The sequence below is a fragment of the Pristis pectinata genome, chromosome 8 (genome assembly GCF_009764475.1).
Source record: "Pristis pectinata isolate sPriPec2 chromosome 8, sPriPec2.1.pri, whole genome shotgun sequence".
NCBI classification, from domain to species: Eukaryota; Metazoa; Chordata; class Chondrichthyes; order Rhinopristiformes; family Pristidae; genus Pristis; species Pristis pectinata.
In genome coordinates, this window is record NC_067412.1 from 30,046,737 (window position 1) to 30,064,057 (window position 17,321).

A 17,321-nucleotide genomic window follows, 5' to 3' on the forward strand; every position below is an offset into this window, starting at 1 on the left:
ACTATTTAACTCCCATCTCCTGCGATTGGTCCTATTTGTTCTATTGTACTTTGCTAAGCGCGCTTCACCTGGCGAGTTGTTGGGTGTAGTATGGCTCCTCCTCCATCATAAACATTGACTGATGGAGATTTGTTTCCTGGGTTTCTATAGCTACCACACGGCTGTTAGTGCCTTAGGATAATTATTTCCCGAGTTCTAACGCCGGCTTCAATCGATTGGTGCTGCTGCTTCTGAGCGGCTTTCGCTTTTGACACTTATGTCCTAAGAATAGTTGGCGGGTTAATTCCACTGACAGCGCCGAGATGTTCCGGGACGTGTCAATGGTCGCTCAAAAATTCCCGGGAACACGAAACCTGCAGCAAGCAATGGTATCAGGAAACGAATGGAATGTAACCTGGGAAAATGTTTCAAGCATTCGTGGTAATGTTCGCGACTAGTAAGTGGGGAGTCTGAGAATTGAAGTCCTGACCAAAAGCAATGGATAATATCTGCTGGAAGTAGCGTGGGGAAGTAAATCTCTGCAGCTATGAAGGAGCTGGGAAGAGAGTCCCGGATTTATCACCAGCTCACGGTGAGCAATAACCTGTGGGATTGGACAGAATCAAAGTTAAACTCTTGTTGTTGAAAGCCGTCCTTGTTTCTAGGTTTTCATTTGTTCAGGTAAAAACTGAAAGCTACCTTGTCATTGAGCTACCTGGTTTCAACATGTTGTTGCCAAACAAAATAAGCCTGAGGTGAAAAGTTGGCATTTGGGTTGGAGTCGAGGGTAATTTGATATGCTTCATGAAGAAGGGAATGGAAAGTCAGCAGAATAAGTACAGGGAGATTGTACAGGAAAAAATCATGTGCAAAAGAGGATTTTGAACTACTGGGAAGATGGTAAAGTGAAATATGGAAAGTAGGAGTGGGCCATTTTTGCTCTTCAAACCTGCTCTACCATTCAAAATAATCATGGCTGGTCATCCAAATTCAGTAGCCTGTTCCTGCTTTCTCCCCATCTCCTATGACCTCTTTAGTCTTTAGAACTACAACTCACTTCACACGTCCTTGAACATATCTAATGATTTGCCCTCAACTGCTTTCTGTGATTGGTGAATCTATGAAATTCTCTTTCTTTGAAGAAATTTCTCCTCATCTCACCATCAGGAACATCCTTCCTGCACCTCGTCTATGAGTCCCATCAGTTTATGATAAGTTTCAATAAAGATCCTTCTCATTTTTCTTAACCCAAGTGATCATTCTGATTTCTCTTCACGATTCAGTCTTGCCATCTTAAAAGTCAGTCTGGTTAACCTTTGCTGGGCTCCCCCCATAGAAAGAACATCCTTCCTCAGAAGGAGACCAAAACTGCATGTAGTACTCTAGGCCTGGTCTGAATAAAGCCTTGTATAATTGCAGGAAGACATCCTTGCCCGTATACTCTCATTCTCTCACTATGAGCCAATTGCTGCCTTAATCATTTGTTACACATTCATGCTTAATTTCATCAATTTGTGTACAACCTGCTCTTGTACCTTCCCTTGTCCTATCGTATCAGATTCATAATTTGCCTCCTGTTTTGTCACCAAAGTAGATAACCTCACATTTATCCACATTATACCTCATCTGACATCCAATGCCTACTTACTCAACCTGTCCATGTCACAATGGAGCTTCTCTGCATCCTCCTCAACGCTCACACTTCTACCCAGCTTTGTGTCATTTGCATATCTGGAGATGTTAAATTTAATTCCCTCATCTAACTCATTAGTATAAATTGTGAATAGTTATGACCTCAGCACTGAAGTTCATGTTACTCCACTTGTCACTGCCTGCCACTCAGAAAAGAACATGTTTATTCCTGCTCTTTGTTTTCTGGCTGTCAATCCACTTCCTATCGATGTCAACCCCAATCCCACAGCTTTAATTCTGTGCACTGATCTCTTATGTGGGGCCTTGTCAAAAGCCTTTTAAAAAGTCCAAAAACACCAACCACATCTACTAGTTCTTTCCCTTCCACTCTTCAAGTTACATACTCAAAAAAAAAATTCCAGTAAGTTCGTCAAGCATGATTTCCCTTCTGTAAAAGTATGCTGACTTTAACCAATCCAGCCACTGTTTTCCAAACACTTGGTTATTAAATCTTTAATAATGGACTCTGGCATTTTTCCCACGACTGATGTCAGGTCAACTGCTTGATAAGTCCTCGTATTCTCTCTTTTTTTTAAAGTAGTGAGACTAAAGAGACGCAGCAGTCAACAACTTGTGTTTATGTACTGCCTCTCACAGCAAAATCTAAGACACGTTACAGGAGAATTAATAAACAAAATTTGACAGTAAACCACATGACATATTAAAGCAGTTAACGTGACCAGAGAGACTGGTTTTAAAGAATATTAGGGGAGTGAAGCAGTTGGTTTGATGGAGAGAAATCCAGAATGTAGGTCTTTGGCAACTAAAAGGTCTTGCCAATAAATGGTGGGGAATTATATTCTGGGATGGTGAAGAAGCCAAAATTTGAGTAATGCAGCGGTCTCAAAGGGTGGAGGGCTGGAATTGATTAGCGATAGGGAAAGACAAGAATATAGATGAATTTTTAAAAGGATGATAATGCCAAAACTGAGGCATTAAATGGAAGCGAAGATTGGACAGCAAGCATGGGACTGATGGGTGAATGTTCAATGTAGGCTTGGTGATACGAAGCAGAGGGTGATGGTTGAGGGCTGTATCCCGATTGGAAGCCTGTGATCAGTGGATCAATGGTGAAACCATTGCTGTTCATTATATACGTATATTAACAATCTGAATGTGGGAGGTGTAATTAGTATTTCCACAAGTCACATGAAAATTGGTGGTATGGTTGATAGTGAGGAGCATAGTCTTCTGCCATTCTCCCAGGCTTCTCTGTGAGACGAGGGAGGAGATTGCTGAGCCTTTGGCTAGGATCTTTGAGTCCTCGTTGTCCACAGGAATGGTACCAGAGGATTGGAGGGTGGCAAATGTTGTCCCCTTATTCACAAAAGGTAGTAGGGATAGTCCAGGGAATTATAGACCAGTGAGCCTTGCGTCTGTGGTGGGCAAGCTGTTGGAAAGGATTCTTAGAGATAGGATCTACGAGCATTTAGAGAACCATGGTCTGATCAGGGACAGCCAGCATGGCTTTGTGAAGGGCAGATTATGTCTCACAAGCCTGATAGGGTTCTTTAAGGAGGTGATGAGACAGATTGAGGGTAGTGCAGTAGATGTGGTCTACATGGATTTTAGTAAGGCATTTGACAAGGTTCCACATGGTAGGCTTCTTCAGAAGGTCAAAAGGCATGGGATCCAGAGAAGCTTGGCCATGTGAATTCAGAATTGGCTTGCCTGTAGAAAGCAAAGGGTTGTGGTGGAGGGAGTGCATTCAGATTGGAGGGATGTGACTAGTGGTGTCCCACAAGGATCAGTTCTGGGACCTCTGCTTTTTGTGATTTTTATTAATGACTTGGATGAGGGGGTAGAAGGGTGGGTTGGCAAGTTTGCAGACAACACAAAGGTTGGTGGTGTTGTGGATAGTGTGGAGGATTGTTGAAGATTGAAGAGGGGCATTGATAGGATGCAGAGCTGGGCTGAGAAGTGGCAGATGGAGTTCAATCCGGAGAAGTGCTAGGTGTTACACTTTGGAAGGACAGACTCCAAGGCAGAGTACGAAGGTAATGGCAGGATTCTTGGTAGTGTGGAGGAGCAGAGGGATCTGGGGGTCCATATCCACCGATCCCTGAAAGTTGCCTCAGATGGATAGGGTAGTTAAGAAAGCTTATGCGATGTCAGCTTTCATAAATTGAGGGATTGAGTTTAAGAGCCGTGAGGTAATGATGCAGCTCTACAAAACTCTGGTTAGACCACATTTGGAGTACTGTCCAGTTCTGGTCACCTCATTATAGGAAGGATGTGGAAGCATTGGAAAGGGTGCAGAGGAGATTTACCAGGATGCTGCCTGGTTTAGACAATATGCATTATGATGAGAGACTAAGGGAGCTAGGGCTTTACTCTTTGGCGAGAAGGAGGATGAGAGGAGACGTGATAGAGGTATACAATATATTAAGAGGAATAGATAGAGTAGACAGCCAGCGCCTCTTTCCCAGGGCACCAATGCTCAATACAAGAGGGCATGGCTTTAAAGTAATGGGTGGAAAGTTCAAGGGAGATATCAGAGGAAGGCTTTTTACCCAGAAAGTGATTGGGTATGGAATGCACTGCCTGGGGCGGTGGTGGAGGCAGGTACATTGGTCAAATTAAAGAGATTACTAGATAGGCATATGGAGGAATTTAAAATAGAGGGATATGTGGGAGGAAGGGGTTAGATAGTCTTAGGCGAGGTTTAAAGGTCAGCACAACGTTGTGGGCCGGAGGTCCTGTATTGTGCTGTACAGTTCTATGTTCTATAAAGTGATGTTCATGAGCTGGTAAGATTGGCAGGGCAATGGCAGATGTAAATTTAATTCTGTAAACTGTGACATGATGAGTTTTTGGAGGAGTAATGAGACTAAGAAACAAATGATGAATGGTTGAACTTAGGAAGCATTGAGGAGCAGTGTAGTCTTGGTGTATATGTCCAATGATCACTGAAGACAACAGCACAGGTAGATAAGGTGGCAGGTGGGACACTTGCCTTCATTAGCTGGAGCGTAGAATTATAAAAGCAGGAAGGTTATGGTACAACTGCAGAAAGCACTAACTGGGTCACAGCTGGAGTAATGGTGTGCAGTTCTGGTCAAGACTATGGGAAGGACATGATTGCACCAGAGGAGGTATAAAGGAGATTCACCAGAATGTTGAGAGGCTTGTCGCAGGATATCTTCAGCGGCTCCCAGTAGATGTTGAATGCCTGAGATTGAGTGTTTAACTATGAGCAGAGAATTGATCAGCTGGGTTTGTTTTCTTTGTGGCGGAGGCTTAATGGGGGTGGGGGGGTGTGGTGGTGGAAGAAAGGGGTTGATTGAAGTATGCAAAATTATGAGGGTGTAGATGGTGGGAAATATTTCCCTTTAACAGATGTCTATACCCAGTGGGCATTGGTTTAAGGTAAGTGGGAGGAGATATAGAAGGGATTTGGGGGAAGGACCTTTTCACCCAGAGGGTGGTTGAAAACTGGAAAACATTTCCTGAGGGGATGGTAGAGGCAGGTACACCCATAATATTAAATGGTATTTAAATGAAAACTTGAAATGTCATGGCATAGAAAGCTACAGGCCAAGTGCTGGGATTAGTTTAGGTGGATACTTAATGGCCAGTACTAAACACAATGGATTGCAGGACCTGTTTCCATGCTCTATGACTTAATGCAATTTAAGATACGGATAGCAGATCTCAGTTTTATGGCCAGCAGAATGAGAGAGGCAGCCAAATGCATGTGAAATGTAGGCCCAATTCTTTGTTATTTTAATTTTGGTGTCAATATCTTAAGCAGCCAGGCCCCTTTGACTTGGGATTCTACCCTTAAACACCCACCCACACCCACACACACAGTCTGTCTCTCTCTCTCCCCTACACCAAGTATTTGTCATCAGTTCTACCATCTCTTTATATGGTACATTTTCAACTTTTATTCAGAATCACTTTTGTGAAGTAAACTAGAAGTTTTACAGTGTTAATAGCACTATGTTTCTCATCTCATTATTCAAAAGCAATGTTTTTTTTTGATGGATGCAAATGTTCTGTAAAATTCCTGCCAAATGTTGATCAAATTTGAAACCATGAAATGAAGCAGGTGAACAACATATTCAATAAAAGTTAGAATGCTTGGATATGGTGCCACTTATAACTTTGCATTTTATTTGTAACTTTTGATTCATGTGATAAACATTTTAAACAAAGTTTCCAAGACATCCTTACTGAGGTATAATATTTCACATAAAGGGGTTTTGCTTTTCTGCATAAAGTTCTGGAATTTGTTATTGGGATTAAATTTCACATTTAATTAATAGTTTTTAACAAAATGTATGTGAAAGAGAGTTTCAAAGCAGTAATTCAATTAAGGTGTCAATGCTACGTTTTAATTGAAAGATCTGAAGTCAGAATTTAGATTGCAGTGTTACATTATCCATCATATTGTTGTAGACACTTGCGTGATGCATTCTTTATTTGTTTGGCACTGAGTGGCATGGCGAATGAAGCACAAATGGGTAATGTTGACCCTGGGGGATACAGATCAATTTTCCAAGCTATTGATTTGCGAAACCCAGCTGCATTGTTCAGGGAAGGTGCTGAAAAGAATCATGGTGTCTCTGCACAGCAGGTATTGAAAATTCAAGAGAGGCTTGTCACAGGATATTTTCAGAGCTCCCAGTGGATTGATCAGTATGGTTTTGGCATTGCAATGGGAGCAACTTAGTTGCTTGCCACAAGAAGGGGAAAGCTTAGAAATTGGGACTGGTAACAATAGACCCATCAGAGGTGATCTTTACAGCTTGTTGTTGACACACAAAGCTGAATAGTCACCATTAACATCATGACCATGTCCCTAACAGGTCACACAGTTTTCAATGAATACTCTCTCCATTCTAAAATAAAGTGACTCTTCATTTCTCAACAACCACAGCCAAATTAACTTTTACACTTGCAACAAATAAATTATTTATATCATTCTAAGAATTTTCCTCTGTAACTATGATATCTATGGTGATTCACCCCTTAACAAAAATGCACCATGTTCCTCTTGCCAAGTTGAATTCACTGTTCCATGTCAATGTATGATTGAGTTAAAAAAAACTTTGTTTGGTGCTGATGACATTTTTGAGAGCGCAGTAGAGTATTTTCAACCCTATGGGTCATTGTATTCTCCACTTATATGAGACGGCCAGAAGTCCAATCTAAAAGTAGGGGGGGAGAAAAGACACATGCATTTAAAAATCACTCTTCTTGACACTAAACATTCCAAAATGCTTTACAGCCAGTGCAGCGCTGTTTGAAAGGCAGCAGCCAATTTGTACACAGCAAACTCCTACAGACTGTAATGTAATATTGACCTGGTGTTCTGTTTAAGTAATGTTAATGGGAAGATAAATATTGGCCAGGATAGCAGGGATATTGCCTCCGTCGCTTTGCATATAGCGGCGGTATGGTGGTGTAGCAGTAAATGTAACGTTATTACAGCACCAGCAACCCAGGTTCAATTCCCACCGCTATCTGTAAGGAGTTTGTACGTTCTCCCCATGTCTGCGTGGGTTTCCTCCGGGTGCTCTGGTTTCCTCCCACAGTGAAGAGTTGTGGGCATGCTATGTTGGCGCTGGAAGAGTGGTGACACTTTCGGGCTGCCCCCAGCACATTCTCAGTAATGCAAAAAGGCGCATTTCACTGTCTGTTTCGATGTACGTGTGACTAATAAATAAATATCTTGAAAATATCTTAGTGCTAAGTGATCTTTTTATATATACACAGCTGAAGCGATGAAGACAATTTTAACACTTCACCCAAAGGAGATCACCTTCTCCAGTGTGGCACTCTCACCGCTCCCTCCCAGAGTGTCAGCTGAATTTTATTTTGAGTCTCTGGTGTAGGATTTGCGTCTTCTGAATTTGAAGTAACTGACTTAAGGCCAAATAGTTACCAAAATAGACTGATTAGACAAAAATTACATTTTTGTTTGCACTTATCAATTATTTCTGTGATTTGTAAATTTGATATCAAACAGAACAGGTTGGTGATAATCAATAACTTCTTGATGGTTAATGTTGCTTCTGATTCCACTGCCAGATTTCTTACATCTGCCACCTCTGGTTGGGTTGTTATCTTATAACATTATTTTCAGTTAGATTGTTTGAATATTCTCTATTTAGCTAATAATATTTAAATGTGAATTGCCAGAGTAAGGTCTTGATTGCCTAGAGAAAGGGGAAGTCGTACGGTTTTATAATTATACTGAGATATAATGAGGATTGAAATTTCCTTCATCTTCTAAAGAAATGAAATGACAGGAACAGGAAAAAATACATTCAAAGATTGTCTATTATTCAGTGAAATTATGGCTGAACTCTGTCTGTCTATACCTACTTAGATCATCTTTCTTTTACATAACCATCCAGAAAAAGTACAAATTTATTGAGTTAGCATCTATTGCACTCAGTGGTTCCATAATTAGTGTTTCATAACTTCTCCCTCGAATAACCCAGCTCCAGTATTAATATTTATGTCTCCAAGGTCCCCCAACCAGCAGGAAGATGTTTCTCTCCATCCACTCCATCAGTTATTTTCAAACTCCAAGAAACCCATCAGATCATCCTTTCACTTTCCTTCTTCACAGAAATTCTTGCCTATTTTATATAATGCTTGCACATGATCTAACCCTTGGAGACCTGGTGATATTTTCTGCTCTCTGTGCAAGCTCACCATTTGCTTTTTAAGGTATGGTACTACAAACAATAAAGTATACCAAATGAGCTCTAACCTGTGCTTTATACTAGTTTAGCATCTCTTACTTCCATTTATGTCCTAATCCCCTACTTATAAAGGCTAATATTTTTTTGTTCCTGACCACTCTTAGTGATTTGTGTACTTAGAACTGTAAATCTCTTTTGGATCTCCATTGTTCCTAGTTTTTCATCATTTAATGTTTATCAGTGTCCATTAAATTGATGATGCAAGAACATTCTTGCCCTAATTATTTTAAGGGTACAAATACCGCTAATGCAATACAATAATTTAAATTGATCAGCTAATTTGTCTTTGTGTTCCTGCTATGGTCACTGTGTTCTCAGAAGTTACATTAGATTTGATTTTAATCTCAATCGTGCAATTACACTATGAAATCTCAGATTTGAACTGATAGTTGAAAACTGAATGCTTCATAACCAAGGATCAAGCCATTGGTTTAGCAATCTTTTCACAAAACACTAATTTCTATTTCAAAACTTATATTGACTATTGGATTTACTTCATTTAGGCATGAGTTAAAAGGTAAAGCTCCTTTTGCATTTTGAATTACACTAGTGCTATGCTGCTGACCAATAGTCTTTGTCCTTCAGTCTCAACACACACAGGTACCTACACATCTGTTCTTGTTGGAAGATACCCATTCAGGCAACACGCTGCTGTTCAGGGAATCCTTGCCCTCTGCTGGTGCTTCCCCAACAATAAATCACCCCACAGCTTGGCATGGAGGGGCTGCCTGTGAGAGCTGGTGTTGGGCAATCTGGAGCAGGTGGTAGGGCTGCTCAGCGCTGCCCTGCAAGGCTCGGGCTACAAGCTGCTCAGCACAGTGAGTGGGGACATTTGCTGGGGATTGGCAGCTACTCCTTGTGTGGACAGACCCCACAGATCCTACCATCTCTTTCATCACCTCGTTGTATGTGATGGAAGCTGCTGTCTCTCCCTCTCTTTGCCTGGATGGCTATCCCAGCCCAGCAATTCCTGTATGGTAACAAGGCGGCCTCTCCACGCCAAGCCATGGATAATTCAGTGCTGGATGTGCCAGATTCCTGGCAGAACAGTACGCAGCAGGAGGGAGGGTGGGGGTTCATGCCAGAGCTGTCAGTAACTCATCTCCCTTTATATGATAACTCAGTGATTTCCTTTAGTGCTGATTCCATTAGTGTTCTCATTCCTGGGAGTGCATTCTACACACTGAGGTACAGTGTAGATTAATTTCAGTTCCATTAAGGATAAACATGAAAATACTTTCAATGATCGTATTTGAATTATCTGCAAAGATATAAAGCATTGAATGTGAATGATTTATATTAAAAAAAACTGGAGTGAAGGAATTGCTTAACACTTTAATCATACTTATGATTACACACTGTTCCTAAGGCAGATTGCTGAGACTGATAATGGACTTGAGAGATGTCCTGACGATGGCAGCTGTAACTCAGTAGGGAGCTCTCTTGCCTCTGAGTCAGCAGGTTGTGAATTCAAGTCCCCCTCCAGAGACTTGAACTCTTAATCCAGGCTGACCTTCCAGAGTTGCACTGCTCAAGGATGAAGCTTTGTTGACCCAGGGTGGGTGTAAAGATCCCCTGGCAGTATTTCAAAGGATAGCAAAAGGAGGTCTCCCCGGTAACAGAAACAAAATTGCTGGAAGCACCCTGCAGGTTAAGGAGCATCAGTGGAGAAAGAAACAGACTTGACGTTTCGGGTCAATGATCCTACATCAGAACTGGAAAAGTGAGAAGACAAGCATGTTTTAATTTGTAGAGAGGAGGAGGGTGGAGAAAACAGTGAGTGTCGTTGGTGCAGACCAAAGTTGTCAAGGTAACAACTGATAGAAAAACCAGTAGTTGAAGACACAAATGGAAAAAAAAAGTTTAAAAAAAATTGAAATAGAAGGATTTGTTACATCTGAGCAGATAAAAACGTCAACCGAATTGTTAAATTCTATTAAAGTCCCAAGGTCTGTAATATCCAGACAAAAGATAAGGGTTGTTCTAGAGCTTATGTTGGGCACCAATGCAACAATGTAGGAGATTGAAGGCAGATCAGAGTGGCATTGGGGAAGAGAAATAAAATTATAGGAGGCTGGAAGATCAGGGTTGCCCTTGCACAAGGTAGTCATTAACATAAGACAAAAGAGCCTGCAGATGCTGGAATCTAGAACAAAAACAGAATGCCGGAGAACCCAGCAGGTCAAGCAGTTCTGATGCAGGGTCTCAAACCCAACACATCGACTTACACATTTTGCCTCCATAGTTGCTGCTTGTCCTGCTGAGTTCTTCCAGCATTGTTTTTTTTTATTGTCATAATCATAACTCACTTTGCAGACTACTTCTGTTCAATTCGCAGGGATGATCCTGAACCTCCATTCACCTGTCACTTTTATTCTCCACCACACTTGCACTATGACCTTTCTGTCTTAGGCCTTCATTCCTCCAGTGATGCCCAACATAAGCTTAAGGAACAGCACCTCCTCTTTCATTTGGGTATCTTACAATGATCAGAACTTAATATTGAATTTAACAATTTCAGGTAACTTACTTTATCTTTTTCTCCAAAGCTGTAGCTGTACTTTCTGTTCCAATTAATATTTTTTTTCTTTTCTGTCTTTAAGTGCTACTTTTAAAAATAATGGTTACCTTAACAACTTTGATTTGCACCCTACCAGACATTCCTTCCATTCCCTCTATCCTCCCTCTCTCTGTAACTTAAACCACACGTCTTAGTTTTCTGATGAAGACTACTTGATCCAAAATGTAATCTGTTTCTCCATTCACTGACACTGCTTAATTTGCTGAACGCTTCCAGCACTTCTTGTTGTTTCAGATTTCCAACATCTGCAGTTTCTTTGCTCCGAGATCCCTCAAGTTATGGACAATGTTTTGACTTCAACCAAGATCATAAAGTGAAATGAATTATCTGATTATTATTTCATTGGCGTTCCTAGGACTTGTTTCCAGATTGGTTGCCGCATTTCATACATTTCCATGGTGATATCTCAAAAATATTTCTTCAACTCTAAACTGAGTTGTGACATGCTGAGGCTGTAAAAGGTGCTATACAAATACACACATCTTCCTTCATTCACAGTGTTCAGAAGCCCCATTATTTTCTATAAAGGAAGTAGTTACATCATGGAATGCTGTTTTATTGCTATGGATACATTTATTATGAAAACAAAACAGTGAGAAGCTTTTTAAGATTAAGTGAAGTAAAAAGAACAAATGTCACAATGGGTAGGCAGGATGTGAATTGGGATGCAACTGATTGTCAAATTGGAAAGGAAAGTCCAGATTGTTCATGTGGAAGTGGAAATGTTTCATGTTGTGCTGGTTAAAGTTCTGAGTTACTGGGAATTATGTCAGTGTTCTGGTGCAGTGCTCTAGAAACCTGTCACATTGTGCCATGGGCAGGGTAAGGCTGGTTGCAGGGGACATGACCAGTTCTCTTTTTCCTCTACCTGCACTCTCTCAGCTCCAGGAACAAATAGTGATGAAGATAAGGTTGCCTGAGGCATTTTGTTGTTACCTTGCTTAATGTCTGGTATTTGGCTTTCTGTACATCTCGGTTGAAGAACCCAAAGAACCTAGTTCTAAAATAAGATAATTCTTTTAAAAAAAAGAACATATTAATTGACATCATAATCTGGACTGGGTCACAGTGTTAGAACCATAGCTTGAAGCTTTAGAATTCTATTTCTTTTATTGTTTGTTTTAAATTCTTTGTGTACACAACAAATATGGGACCAAATATGCAGTATGAATCTTTCTGAAAAAATAAAGGTAGGATTTTATAAAATGTAGAACTGGCTATTTCTTCTTAACACAGTAATCTGATTTCACTAATTTGTCCTCATTCTGAATGTTGGCTACCTATTTGGTTTGAACTGAGCTTTCAGATCCATATCCTCTCCGTCACTCAGACTGATAACTTCAAGCACCATGGCATTGCCTGTCTCTACCTTTCCTCAACCCATCTCTGCCTTTTCTACTTGCAGCCTTGGCTATTTCAATGCTCTCCTGGCTCCCCGCCTTAAGAGTGGAGCTCACCCAGTATGACCATAACTTTAGTATTTGCAAGACAGTTCTAAACTTATTTCCTTGGGAGTGAATTTCCATACTCTGCGGGAGTGCCAGAAAAACCCAGGCTCATGACTAACTGGTGTAAAACAGGGACAGTCAACAATGTATTGTTCTGGCCCTCGTTTGTGCTATGTCTTTTAAAAATAAAAATTCTATTACTAGTGAGTATAGTAGCAATCTTGTATTTAAATTCTGGAAAGTAAAATTCAATGTGCTATTTGTTTTCTTAAGGATCAGACTCTTTCCAGGATTATGGCTTTTTCTGGGTTTCCTCTATGTCGACTAAAGCCATGGAAATGGGTCAGAACCATTTTCCATTGCACTTATGTGTGTGATCCTGAAATTGACAGGTGAAACCTCCTCCCTTTTGTTCAGTATAAATGTAGTTATCCAGGGTTTGTGAGGAGTCCCTTTTAAGGGGTGTTGTGATTTTATTTTGTTATCAACTTCCTCTAATAGCTCTAACAGCACAAAATAAAATGACTTTGCTCATGGAGAAATATTGTGGAAACTGCAGAATTGTGAGGGTTGTCTTTACTCAATGTCCTCCTACACTGAACAGTGCTGTCAAAGTTCAGAATAGAATGTCTTTTTCAGAAGTCTGATAACAGACACGCAGAGAATTTGGCTTGACTGGCAGAGCTCAGAGTAATTAAGGCTTCAGTGCTGGGAATGAAGGTCTTTGGTTCACTTATCTTTCTGTAAATTTGGAAGATTTTACAAAAAAAAGCATCATATCTTTTCAGTGCCTGAAGGAGCCTGGTGTTGATAGTCCAAATCGCAGAAACATGGATCACCTGTTTCTATAACATCTGGCCTCAGATAGCTTGGTGAAAAGGGGAAATCAGATGGTGAAAGGTGGACTGAAAAAAATCGAGGCAAAATTATACATTTCTTATTTCACTGCCAAATGAACCAGAGAGAACAATTGGACAGATGGGCAGATGTATCAGAGTGCATTTGGATTTGGTGAAACCAGAGCTTAGCACTACTGCGAGTTCCTAGCAAAGCAGAAGGAACAACATATTGCTTGTGATCACTGTTTTGTACGAGACATCATATGTGAAGGCTGGTTATCGAGAAACATCATTGACTAGACTGGACCAGTTTCATCTATTGTTTCTTTGAATGATGGCTGGTTGAAAGTATCTTCATGGTCTTGGCTCAGTCGTCAAATGTACCAGATAGGGATTTGCCGAAACTGAAGGTTTCCTCACCTGTTACTGAAACTATTATAGGAAGGAGGACACACCTCAGATTTACCATCCACTGATGACCTACCTTTGCAAACCAGGCTGTGCCTTGTACTTGTCATATTTTCTTTCAATATAGAAAGGGGTCATTTGGCTCACTGAGTGTATGCTGGCTCTCAGTGCTATCTCCCCTGTTCCATTCCTCAACTTCATTCCATGTAACCTATTCTCTATCACATACCCATCAATACACCCCTGATTCTCCTACCACCCACCTCCACCAGGGGCAATTTATAGTAGACAGTTCGTCTACCCGCCCACCTTTGGGAGGTGGGGGAATCTGGAGCACCGGGAGGATACCCATACAGGCACAGGGAGAATGTGCAAATTCCACACAGACAACTCCAGAGGTCAGGATCCAATGCAGATGGCTGGAGCTGTGAGGCAGTAGCATTGTCTGTTGCACTACTGTGCTGCCTGTCATTTGCAATAAGTGAGGGAATTACCAGATAGACTGAGTTTTCAAGTAAGGAATTGCTAGATGCCCACTTTTGTTATTATGCTGTATGTGTTTGATTGTATTTTTAATTATGTCTGTTTTCATTTTCATTAAGGGGGAAAAGATGTAATAATCCTGGTTTGTGAGAAGTTCCTTTAAGAGATGTTGCTATTCTATTGTTACCACCCCCCTCTAATGGTTGGATAACAACACAAGATAAAATGGTTTTGCACATAATGCATGGTCAAAACTGGTGTGTGTGTGTTGTTTTTAATTCAATGTTTGGATACCCTCAATGGTGCTGTTGTGATAATTTAATCCCAAGGAGCTTGAACTATCGGATGCACAACCAATACTTAAAATGGGGAAAAAAAGCAGAATGCATTACAGATTGTGATTAAACTGACCATTTTACTCAATAACCATGTTATAAATAAATAGAGAAAAAGCACTTTGCACTGCAGTTTCTATTCCAAGGCAAAGAGGAGTGCTTATATTACTAAGTACTCAGATACGTATTAATAAGAAGAATAAGTAGATGTGAAGCAATTAGCATTCTTTGTTATGTACCTTTTGGTTACTGTTTTCCCCTTATCCCTGTAAAAGTTGATTTGCTTATTTCAGTTATCAGGTTTAAAGGAAATCATGCTGATAAGTGAATTTGCCAAGTTAACAGGATGTTTGCTTCTGTGGTTGCTTAATTTTTCTTTCATATTTAATATTTGGTTTGATTTGGTCATCGTTTACTAAGTTCTGTAATTACTATATCCAGAGCATTGGAGAGGATTCATTATGTTATCTTGCTACTTAGCTATTTTTAGATAATTACAGAGTGATAAACACTGTGTTTATTAAAACCAAAGTTTCCTCACAGGTGTGATGGCCTGTTGTCAGTGAAACCAGATTTATGCATTTGAAATAAAACTGCTGTAAATGTAATTCTGTAAGATGCTGCCTTCTCTATAAACTAGATACAATGACACACAACTTCTGTATGGTGGTCCAGCTATGTATTATTATGATATGATTAGTACGATCTACTTTTACTTGTATACTTTCAGGTGGCTCTCCGAATTCGCCCCATCAATGAGTTGGAACTTGATGAAGAAGCCACCATCATAGCACATAAAGTGGATGATCAGGTATGTAGCTCTCCTGTTTCTGACAGCACAGAATTTCACCACTTTGTTAAAGTGAAAACATATTGATAACATGTTATATTTGTGAATGTTCATGATGTATACATTTGAAGGATATTGAAAGAACATTGGCTGGAGCACCCCATCTCCATTCTGCCCCTTCTCCCTCAGCCATTTAACTTTCCTTCAAGTCTATTATTTATTACATTTTGAAAGGGGTGGTCAGGACAGGCTAATGTTCCACTTTCAAAAGAAGGTTTGAAGATTCTGCATTTTGATTTTGCTTCCAAAAGAAGAAAAATATCAAAGTCTTAAATAAGCCAGCAAAGAACAGGTTAATATTGTCAATTGCTCCTGGCTTCACAATTTTGAATTTGTATTTCCTATTCTGTCAGTGGCATTTAGACAACATCTTGCCATGAAATACTGCTGTGTAGTCCAAAAAAGATCAGACCTTTCAAAACAATATATATTTTTCAACACAGAGCTAAGTAAATACTACAAACTTACTACACAGAAGTCACCAGCTTTAATGTTGGATCTTAAAATAAAATCACTCTCCTTGCTGTGTAGATCTAGTCAGCTTCATTTTAAAAAAAAGGCAAGCAAAAATTATCTTTCGCAAATACCCCAAAATGTGAAAAGATACTAACATTGCCACTTAGAGCTGAGCAATTTTAAAAATTAATTAATTAACAAATGAGGCATGGATGTCAAGTAAGAGGTAAATGCTGCAAATGTCTTTCACCTTCTTAAAAGCATGCTCAGTGAGCCAAACACTTTACTAAAGACTATTGATTTTTTTCTCATGCAGAAAGTTGCTGTTACTTTCAGTGGATACTCCTATGGAGTCATAGAGTCACACAGCACAGAAACAGACCCTTTGGCCCACTACATCCAATCTGACCCATCTATTACTAATTCCATTCACCAGCACTTGGTCCGTAGCCGTCTATGTTTTGGCGATTCAATTGCTCATTCAGGTACTTCTTAAATGTTGTGACAGTAACTACCTGCACCACCCATTTAGCCAGTGAGTTCCAGATTCTAACCATCTTCTGGGTGAAAAAGTTCTCCCTCAGATTCCCTCTAACCCTTTTACTTACGCTAAATCTATGTCCACTAGTTTTAAACCCCTTTGCCTTAGGGAAAGATTTCCCACTATGTACTCTATCTATGCTGCTGATAATTTTGAACACCCGTATCAGGACCCCCTGCAGCCTCCACTCCAAGGAAAACAAACCCAGCCAGTCCAATCTCTCTTCATAAGTGAAGTGCTCCATCTCAGGCATCATTTTCGTGAATCTCCTCTGCACCCTCACCAGTGCAATCATGTCCTTCCTATGGTATTCCAGATGTGGCATAACCATAACCTCACTGTTTTAATATTCTGTGCTGAGGCTAGTGAATGTGAACTTCCTATATGTCATCTTCGCCATCTCTTCTACCAATAGTGCTACCTTCAGGGATTCTTGGACTTCCATACTAATGTCCCACTGTTTCTCAGTACTCTCTAGGGACCTAACATTCATTGTGTATGACCTGCCCTTATTTGTCCTCTCGATGTTCTTCACTTCACCCTTACCAGGATTAAGTTCCAACTGCCATTGCTCTGTCCATCTTACCAGCTGATCAACATCACCCTGTAGCTTTAGAATACCCTCAAAAACCACATCACTTCTCACATCATCTGCGAACTTACTCATCAAACCTCCCACATTCATATCCAAGTAGATCCCTGTGGTATATCACAGGTCACAATCTTCCAATCACAAAAACATCTTTCAGCCATCAACTTCTGCCTCCTATTTCCAAGTTAATTTGCCAACCTGCCTTGGATTTTGTGGGTTCTAATCTTTTGGACAAGTCTAAGGCCATACTGTCTGCCAATAATATCTTCTGTCCCTTTTTACCCCCCTAATTTCTTATTTAGGTACTTCCCTTCACTTCCTATACCCTTGAAAGCCTCTCCCATTTTTAGTTCTCTATATCTACCATGTGCTACTTTTGCTCCCTTATCCAACCT

The 17,321-nt window shown here is 40.3% G+C and overlaps 1 protein-coding gene across 2 annotated transcripts in view; it reads left to right on the top strand.

Annotated features, from left to right (window-relative positions):
• Positions 1-218: 218 nt before the first annotated feature.
• The window catches only part of si:dkey-26i13.8 (kinesin-like protein KIF19), a 107,730-nt gene continuing 90,627 nt past the window's right edge, over positions 219-17,321 (top strand). For both annotated transcript variants that reach the window (XM_052020910.1, XM_052020911.1), the window contains exons 1-2: positions 219-571; positions 15,218-15,298. In XM_052020910.1, the coding sequence (XP_051876870.1) occupies positions 527-571; positions 15,218-15,298 (126 nt within the window). In that variant the 5' untranslated portion in view covers positions 219-526. The remainder of the gene's footprint in view (positions 572-15,217; positions 15,299-17,321) is intronic.